General features: G+C 46.0%; 1 protein-coding gene across 1 annotated transcript; it reads right to left on the bottom strand.

Moving 5' to 3' along the window:
• On the bottom strand, positions 1-9262 carry LOC121833978. Its single transcript, XM_042287709.1, has 6 exons — positions 9137-9262; positions 8086-8140; positions 7288-7530; positions 6757-6928; positions 4232-4380; positions 1-188 (listed from the first exon to the last, which is right to left on the bottom strand). The coding sequence occupies exons 1-6, from the start codon at positions 9260-9262 to the stop codon at positions 1-3; spliced, it is 933 nt and encodes a 310-aa protein (XP_042143643.1).
• Between the last annotated feature and the right edge of the window lie 677 nt (positions 9263-9939).

Here is a 9939-nt window from a genome sequence, read left to right on the forward strand (position 1 = left end):
TCACAGTGTATGAAACAAACCTGATCTGTTAAACCTTGTCTTGTGCTTTTGGACCAGCTCCACCTCTGAAACCTTCCTTGCAGATTTGCTGAGCGGCGGTGGGTCCTCAGCAGTCATGGCAACACAGGCACGGAGTGCCTTGTTCTGCATCCCCTCCTGGACTGCCTCAAGGAGCCTTGCTATGTAGCCTGGAAGAAATAATTTAGTGCAACATAATGTGGTTTTGTGTTTTTGATGTAAACCGATAAACCCCGAAAAGTAAACAGAGTCAGTTTTATCACAATCCGTCAATACAGAAAAACCTCGAATCGAAGCTGTCCTTCTATAAGAAAAACCGATGCTTCACTCAAAGGAATCATAACCTACAGCTTTATCTTGTCCTCACCCGGAACCACGCTCGCTTTGAACTGTCTGCCTGGCTGGCTGCTTATTTCTTTCCGAGAATTAAACCCTCATCTCATTTAATTCTTTCATCGGTAGAAATGTTCTTCAAGTACATATCAAGGTCATCCACATGTTCGCTGGATGCTGAGATGTCCCATGCCTGTGTTCAGAGTGCTTCAGCATAGGCCTCAGTAAATTCAAATTTTTGTTTCCAACACAAAAAAAGACACAGAAAGACATTGAGTCTGTGAGGGGAAAAAACACTCCCATATTGAAAGAAAAGTGAACTTTGAAAAAACTAAAACCCTAAGCAAAATTTGGTGGCAATTGAGCAGCCCCATAGAGCAATGTTGACAGTCACTCCTGCCAATACTTTTGTGAACGTTTTAACAGAATCGATATCTTTTTTCTACTTGCTTCAATTGAGTCCTTTTTTAGGAACATGGCGATCTATATGGTTCTAAACAATCAAATTGGTACAAGTTTTTCTCGCTTCTATGAAGCCCCCCCCTATTGAAAATATTTCTAAAAGGGCCCGTCAGCCTTGAAGGATTATGGGACCTCACAGGCCTTCAAAACCCTTCAAAAATACCCCACAGAAAAGCCCTTCAAGGATACCCCATAGAAAAACCCTTTAGCCCCACAGCCCTTTAACCCGTCAGGCCCTTTAGCCCATCAACCCTTTAGACGCCCAAATGTCTGTGAACCATAGACAAAAATGCAGGTCAAAACACTAAAAATTTATTGCCGACATTTAGTTTTACATGCATATTATAACTCAAAAAGCAACGCTCGTTCAAACCCGGCGCAAGGAGCTGTAGACGAAAGGGATCACATCAAACAGGGACAACTGACATCCTTATCACAAAGAAAAATACCTTTCAAAGTACTCACAATGCCGCTGGGTATATTCCTGATGTACGGTAGTTCAGCTAATAAAACCGAGCAGGTGCACCTCACGGACACATACACAATCTCAGTAAGCACGTTTAGCGAAAACCACAAACTCGTAAGCAGCACCCGCCGCCGTTGAGAAATCCCGAGCACAGTCACTTTTTCGTCCATGATGACGTCGCGCCGGCGTCTTCGGCGTATTCTTTGCTCGCTGGTCTGAAGTCGGACGGACGAAGAGGCGCAAGGAACAAGTCCGGACAGCGGCCGTCATCCACCGTCTCAACACCCACAGTGCCATAATCCCGGTGCGCAGGCACAACATGCGGTGGGACGCTGACCCCGACTGCCAGGCTTTGCAGCGAGTAAGCCGACACCGGCCACCATCTCCTTGAATGCGCTGAACACAAAGGCGCTCGAGCGGTGCTGAAGGCGGCCTGCGCCGAACTATGGTTCACCTGCGGTACCAAGAAAGAAACTGCACGGATCAAAACAAACCAAGGGGCGAGCCCTCAAAACCATGCATGCTCACCTTCCTGGAGGAAATTGGTCCGCTCCAAACATCCAGGCTCGGGGGATAACCGGAACCGCACACGAGCAGAGAGAAAATGGCTATGGCCTCCCCCGCTTGCACACAGCACCCTCCTCCCCCCGACCGCTGGCCTGGCAGCCCTGCACCCTCTCCCCATCGCCGGGCGGAGAGAGGCGATTGCTTTTTGGGGACAGTCCCCCGTGGGGGGACCGGTTCCCGGAACGAGTCGCTCCCGCGTGCGTCCCTGTTCCTGGAAAGCGCGCACTGCTCTCGGCTTGTCCTTTTTTTTTTTTTTTTTTTTTTTTTTTTTATACATGGTTGCACGTATTTCGCCTCGAGCGGACAGGATTGCGTTCGCCTCAAAACGCCGCTCGGTCAACACCAAACGGCCTGCGGCTCGTCAATTCTCCACATGGGCGGTCGCCCTCAGTAGCTCTTTCGCGACCGAACACCCGGGCAGTGACAGACGGGTCCAGGAGCCCACTCGTATTTAATAGAAGAGCAGTAATAAAAATCTGACCGTACTCACACACGATCGGCATTCTCCAAATACTTATTTTTTCCCCCGTAGCGTACAATAAGCAGCTATGTTCATTAATTCTGCGAAATGTGTTTTTTCCACCTGGGCCGTTGCCCACACAGACATATCAAGAGGCCTGAAGGTTTTCCCGACCCCATTAGAAAAGTTCTTGACAGGCCTTCAGACATTTCAAGGCATCGTAAAGGGGACTTTAGACATTTCAGGAGAGCCTCTGACGGGGCCAGTGAACCCACCAGGAAATATCGGTGCCCCCGTCAAACATCTCAGAAATTCCTGAAGTCCCTTTCACACCCTTTAAAAAAATCCTGAAGTCCCATCAGAGCGATTTTCAATAGGGCCTTCTGTGGACATGACAATCAATGTGTGTATGGGGCCACGGGCAGTTTCTCCAAAGACAATCCGTAGCGCGTCAAATAGTAGCAGGGCAGTTCGTCTTAGGCCTATTCCTGGTGGCGACAGCTCGTCCAGGCTATGTCTTGCCGTCCTATTTTTATAGAGCCGAGAATATTGCTCCCAACCTAAAAACCTTGGGTGAGGCACTCTTGACACAAATGTTTTGGAGTCTCTAGAATAGCTGGTCGAATCGCTGTTACTTTCGCAATAAACATTGTCTGACTTCCCAGGACTCCAACAAAATCTGAGTATGAGTTGTTTTAACAAGGAATCGGAATACAGCGGCAAATATGCAAGTTTGTGTCGATATAATTTGCAGAGCAATGTCGGTTGTGCGTCACCGATTATCTGGATGTTTCTGTAGTCGCTCAAGAAAGAGCAGGCACTGGCCGAAATGAAATTAAGCTAAGCCGCAAGTGTCTCGACAAGGTAGCCGAGAAAGCAAGAAACACGTCGCAAGCACCTTCAAGCAATTCTTTGATGCTGTGACGGAACAGACAGCAGAGATCCTCGAGGAGTGTGCCCGAAACATTTCAGTACAAGTGGGTGTTTTTATAAGGTAAATGACCATTTCTAAAGAAATCTGTTTAGACAAACTTGCATATTTGCCACTGTCTTCCTATTAGTTACTGGGACGACTCGTTTTCAGATTGTGTTGGAGTTCCGGGAGATCAGACAGCGTCGTTTAAGTAACAGCGATTCGACCAGCTATAGTAAGAAACACCAAAACATCTGTGTCAATAGTGCCTTGCCCGTGATTTTTAATGTGCGGGCAATATGCTCTGCGCTAGAGAAATTGCACGGAAAAACAAAACTCTTTCAGTAGTGTGACGAACTGCAACTGCAATGAATTTCCCTAAAATGAAGTGCCTTATGCAACAAACTGTCCCACTACCAATAGTCTTTCTACCAACAACACCACAGCCATGTCTATCCACTTTCCCTGATTCTGAAAAAATAAAATCTTTCAGTGCGTCTTAAAAATTAATTATCATTTCATAGTGCCTGCCAAGATGAGAACAACAGGCCATCTCTTTTGAATAACCAGCCTCCAGTGTGCACTTGCTTTCTCCTGCAATGCTTTGGCTGTGCATGGATGTACAAGATGCCGAAGTGTTACCGAAACTAGGGCGGTATTCGAAGTCTTACCCAAATGGATCCGAGTTACTCTGGCGGGTCGTGTCACGCGACAACACAGATTGAAAAGCGCCGGGCGCGGGTAGGTTTTGGGACGCCAAGGTACAAAACCCTTACCCTGGAGTAAGATTGAGTAAATTTTGGAACACGGTCTAGAAGGCTCGCACTGCAAACAGGACAGCTGAAGCTCCTCTTTGCCGACCTCGCTGTTTGCGACTAGAGTCACAGGCAGATTGAGAGATGGCACACTGCGTGGTTTCCTCTGTGCAAAAGCTGCCGGCAAGTGCAGCAATAAATAATATAGGATGATTTGTGCATGCACACAGTTCAATATAAAGGCTCCTGGTACACACCATAGGTAGGCCCCTCCTTCTCCGGTACTGGTACTGGTTCTCCTCCATTTGCCTTCGGGTGCTTCACCCTAAAGCGCTCCATGCCTTCTTTTGTGACTGCCTGTGCTCTGTTCCCGTTCTCGTTGAAATGAAGCACTGCCAGCATGGTCCTGAAATAAACGAGCAGTTTGAACTAAATAAAAATCAAGACGAGTTTCAATGAAAGTTTGAAGTTGAAGCAGCTATTGAAACGTTAGAAATAAAATGTATAAATGATAGCCTTATAATAGTAAGTCACATTTTAGTAAACTTGTAGTGAGCTTGTTCCACACGCACTAGCACCGTGCGATTCCTTTCCCAGAATGCATCGCACTTGCAGAGTGCTGCGCAGAGAGTCGGTCCTTACTAACTTTTCGAGGGCACCGAATGTAGATTGAAGCTGTCGCTATCTATCCCGTAGTAAGAGTGTGGTGCCTGTAACACGTCCCCGACTGGTGTGTTTAGTGTCCCATTCTGCTTATGCATCAAAAGTGGTCTCGAAGTGGCAGTAGATGACACCACAAAAGCAGGAGTGTCGTCCTGTCAGATTTGTGATCCTGGTGGTTGGTCGTAGAAGTTCGATAAAAATGGTGTCGCTGCCGTCACTAATGTTACTAGATCAAAGTTCGTTGACAAGCTTCCTACAACACTGGGCACCTTTTCGTAGTGCATGCGTTCGGCGGCACCAGCTACACTATCAGCTTATGGTTTTTACGGTAAACATGAAGTTTGCACAAGAGTTGACGCAAAAAGAGTCGTTCGAAAACAATCTCTTATGTTGCCAGTACACACCATAGGCAGTAATGCTGGTGGCGCTAGGAATGCTATCTGCTCATACCTGCTTGTGTACAGACAACAGAGAAGAACTTATTTCGAACCCCGCTCTTTCGTAAAGCTTGTTAACTGCCAGCTGCTGCCATTCTAGGAAGAGGGGCCGAGGACTGGTCAAGCAGTTTTTTTCTTCAGTCTCCCTCATCATATTTTTATTGAAAATAAATATATGATTATTATTATTATATTCTTATTATTATTATCTAAGAACGTCGGGCATCACAGCATTGCAACTGCTGACCGCCGTAGCTTCCATGAAATGTCAAGCCGGAGAGCGACTAGCACCAGAACAGGAGTCTGCCCCACCCACCACCGCTGCAGTGGCAGGTGATAGCATAACACTTCTGCGACATCACCAGGTGGAAATCGAGGGACCACCTATTGGACACAGTACACACAACAGTTGGAAAGATGTTCAAGGCACCATAAGCTAGAGCACAGACTTGAAATGAAACTAGAGTCCTGCTGTTCGCCATGATAGTCGGGAACACGATAATGCAGTTGCTGCAATCTGTAGTTTATATTTGCAAATTTTTAAACTGTACTGTCCTGGAGATGTATGAGCCACAACCTCTGAGAGGTTGCAGCTTTCATTGGAATCTCCAGCAATACATCACGCAGAAACTTTGATTTAAATCGTCATATACAGCTGGATAAGACTACCTTAGTGAGGGCAGTGAACGAAAGCTTTCTCAAACAAAATATGACGATAGCTGGTGTAGGTCACTGTTAAACATGGTGATTTCACGCAAGCCTCGGGACAATTCCCGATGTTCAGCTTTCTCTGGCTGCTGATTGGACATGTACATCACAGGTTTCTGCTTGGCAAGCGTTGTTGAAAAATGTCCAACATTTCACCCGCACATGCATGGTGAGAAAGATCTCGCAGCTGCTGATGTTTGTTCAAAGCTTTTCTTTACCCACCAATAGATAACAAAATGAATCAAAGACTTGGGAATGAAGCATGAGTTGTCGATTGCTTTCGTCATAAAATAGCAGACACTCATAAATCAAGCTCATGTTTAAATCTATCGCCTGCGGAACGCAATTATCACAGAAAGTCCACTTTTTTTTCGGTTAGCTAGGTGCAAATGACACCATGTAGCAGACGATTCCTCGCCGTCTGCTCTCGTTCCTTGCCAAAGTCATGCATGACAGGGTTGCATTCTGGCCACACGTTCGATTCTTTCAATACAGTGAGTACATGCTTGCATAAAGTACCGGCGCCGAAACAAACTCGTAGTACTGTACAGCCGCCGTGGAGTGCCAGCTGAAACGAACTCGCTCCACTCTGCGAGTGGCCATGCGTGGACACAAGAGCAGTGAAACAAACTCACAATTAATTTCATGCACTCTTTACAACATTAAAAACCATAATAAACAAGGACTGGCTTTCTGCAAGCATACTAGTTTCTCCTTCATGGTGTGAATTCAGTCATTGTTTGTTACTTTATCAAAATTCACACATTTCAAAGGCAGAAAGCATTGTTTTCTTTGATAGTGGATTCTTGCAAGAACTATTTTGCTCGTCAAATGACTTATGCGCAGAATATGCTTTTTTAGGTGACGAGTGTACCATAGGACATATTTACTTCCCTCTTTCGTTACTGTATGAGATGGGCAGTCTAAGAAATTCCTCTTGTTTTGGCCAAGAGACAACAATTGTTGCAAGTTACCTTGCTTTCATTCCCTTGTTTGAGTACTGGCAGGACTTCGGACAGTAGTGAATAAGCGGCCCATGGAATGCCTCCAGCGAGTAAGTTTGGAAGCGGGTTGAGAGCTGTGGCAGGTCTGCTAGAAGGTGCCTTTTGGTGATGATTGCAGCAAGCTTCTCGAACGTTGGTGAGTGTAGGAAATCCAATAGTGTGGGATAAAACATTCAATCAGCGTCACAAAGTCTTCTGTGGCGCACTTAGTCATATTCCAGTCGAAAATTCTCATTAAGTTCCAATTTCAATTTTCCCATAGGTACCAATTGGGTTTTTGAACAACCAATTGGTCACTGCCAATGGGAACCAACGAGAAGCATTTGGAACCCTTTCAGGTTCCAACTGGAAAAAAAATTCCAATTGGTGAGACCCTTTGGCCAGTGTGCTTCCAGTTGGAACCCACTAAAACCAATGGGTTTCAGTTAAAACCAGTTGGAATTCCAATTAGATTTCACGGGAATTTTTAGCCGGGATCATATTTAAAAGATGTATACGCACCATCATCAAGCCACTCCCTAGGCTCCAGCTCTCCGTGAGCACACACTGGGTACAGAGGATTACTGTGTACGTGGATGTCCCGTACATGGTTCAGGATAGACAACCACTTGGGGACGATCATCCTGGGGTCCCCCTCACTTGAGGCTGCCACCCAATACAGGTGGTTCTCCACAGACCTCCTCCACAGCGCCAGCTCAGCATAGATTGCAGTATTTGAAGCGGCAAGAAGCTCTTTCTTCACCCCTGAAAATGGAAAGAGGTAACCACCTGAAGTGTGCTTTATTATGATCACTAAATAAACTTTATATCTAAAGCTTGTTATCTTGCACTGCAGATAGGTTCTCCCAATACAAAAGCCATCCTTGATTTGTGTATGCTTCTAGAAAAGTTGATAGTGACGATGCCATGAAGTACAATAATCAGTGGCGGATTCAATGGGGGGTCCAAATGTCCTCACCCTCTTCTCTAATTCCTGTTGTGTAAATTTTAGGGCGGTGAAAAAAAAGGGGGGGGTCTTAGAGATCTGATATGCTGGCCCCCCTCTTTGGAAATATGTGTACTCCCCCTGACACTAATGCAGTGCAGTCCCAGATAGTTTCCAGGCACTAACCATTGCTCATGCAGTCTGGAAGATCAGTTACTGCCAAAACTGAAAAATGAAATCATCCTAACTGCTGTTTAAAAGAGACCGAAAATTCTTTTGTAAAAAGAAAAGCAAAAGTCGTGAAGCTTAGATGTCGGTAATATGTGTCACATTTCAGTACAAATGCATATAAGCAATAAAAAATGAAATATCACCTTTTCCCACGTGCCAGACGTCAAACTCATGGACGATGTGAGGCATCTCTTTAACCTTTTGGGGTCATGTGAGTTTTCCCCTTGTCGGCCCCTCAGGTCAGAATTAGTTTATGCAAAAGTGATGCAAGCAACAAGTGACTTGAAATTTAACGTTTTTATTTTAATATAGTAATATGTTCAATTGAAAATAACTCTGCATTTTCCTGGGTGCTTTCAGTTCTTGAAATGCTAGCGGTACTTGCGCAGCGTGTGGTACTTTTCAAAGCAAGCGCCAGGGTGCAGGCCAGGTTGACAAGTGCAGATTTTGCAGTAGAACACTGTTTCGCGCCGTTGCCCCTTGGTTTTTCTGTTCTTGCAGATGGCGCAGTCCTTGTTTTTGCTTCCATCGAGTTTATAAATAAAGTGGTTCTTTCCACTCAGTCTCTCTTCACAGTCTCCATCAGAAGAGCGCCCCCGTTTCCTTGGCTGGTTGCGGACATTTCCAACAAGGTCCTTTATCAATGCCTTCCAAAACGTGAGGTGCTGCGGTGCTTGCTCGCCTTGGCTGAGTTTTTCGAGGCAGAAGTGGATGGTAGCTGTTGACTACTCCCACTTCCAGCAACCAAAAAAGTAGGCATGCGCGGTGGCGGCGGCGCATGTCTCCTCATCACTCTCGGTGCTGTCACCATCACTCTCTGAGGACTCATCAGAGACTATCTCAGAGGCCTCCTTTACATCATAGGTGTCTTCTCCACTAAAATCACATTCACTGTCACTTGAGTCACAAGCCTTTCCGTAAAATGCGGACGGAGTAAAGGCTGCCATGATGAACTCGTAAAAGGGCGCGCAACATTCCCGCCCGCGCATTTCGCAAAAAAAAAAAATGTGTAGCGTCACTTGCAGCACCTTTCGAAGGGCGAAGAAGTCTAGTTTACATTCCCGATGACAGATGGCGCAAGTTGAAATTGTCGGGGCGCGCCCGACACCTGACCGCAAAGGAGAAATGGGCCTGTCGGGGGAGCCCCGACATTTGACCAGAACCTGAATATTTTTTTGTCGGGGGTCACCCGACACATGACTCCAAAGTGTTAATCATAAATGCCTTTGCTTGCACGTGGCGGTCCGTGACGAGGAGCTTCACCGTCACGCCATGGGAGTCCAAGAAGATCAAGGCCTTTTTGAGGCCTGCCAGCTCCATCCGGCCGCTCCCACCAACTTCAATAGACTGTCAATAGAATTATATTGTATGCACTGCATTTCAGTAGACAAAAAAGAATGCAAAGAAAGTTGGCACTAAATATCATATCCCTGAACATGGCCATAGATGTGTTCTTTAATCAGGGAAAGCCTAGCAGAAAAGGAGTCAGTTTTAAAGGGTGGCTTTCAGCTTCCTTTAGCTCTAAAAAGAAATGCATTTACTGTCACTATAAAATATGGACATGTTTTCGTGCAATGATGCATATAAGTGCAAGACTGTTTGTTTCATCAGTCGTCTCCGACAATGCTTCAGACTCCTGCCTGTGTGCTCACCTTATTTCCCGCTGATGCACCTGGTTCATTAGATTAGCTGTGGTGGTGTGTCTAACCCAAAGTACTACCATAAAGACGTAAAGGTTTACTTCAGTGTTTTACCAGAAACCCGCAGTTAAGATGCATCTGTTACACTATCATGTGCAACAGAAGAGCAAAAATAAACGAGATGCAATCTACATACCTGTACCAGTTCGAAATGAATGATCTTCCCCGAGTCCAGGTCCAGCAGCGAGTAAGTGCCAAACTTTGCACTGAAACCGGGCGAGTCAGCCCGGCCATCTCCAGCCAGCCTGGCAGGATGGGCACTTGCCTCGTTCAGCAATGCCACTTGGTCCTGGGTCC

This window comes from Ixodes scapularis, unplaced genomic scaffold, assembly GCF_016920785.2.
Source record: "Ixodes scapularis isolate PalLabHiFi unplaced genomic scaffold, ASM1692078v2 ptg000236l_1___fragment_1__unscaffolded, whole genome shotgun sequence".
NCBI classification, from domain to species: domain Eukaryota; kingdom Metazoa; phylum Arthropoda; class Arachnida; order Ixodida; family Ixodidae; genus Ixodes; species Ixodes scapularis.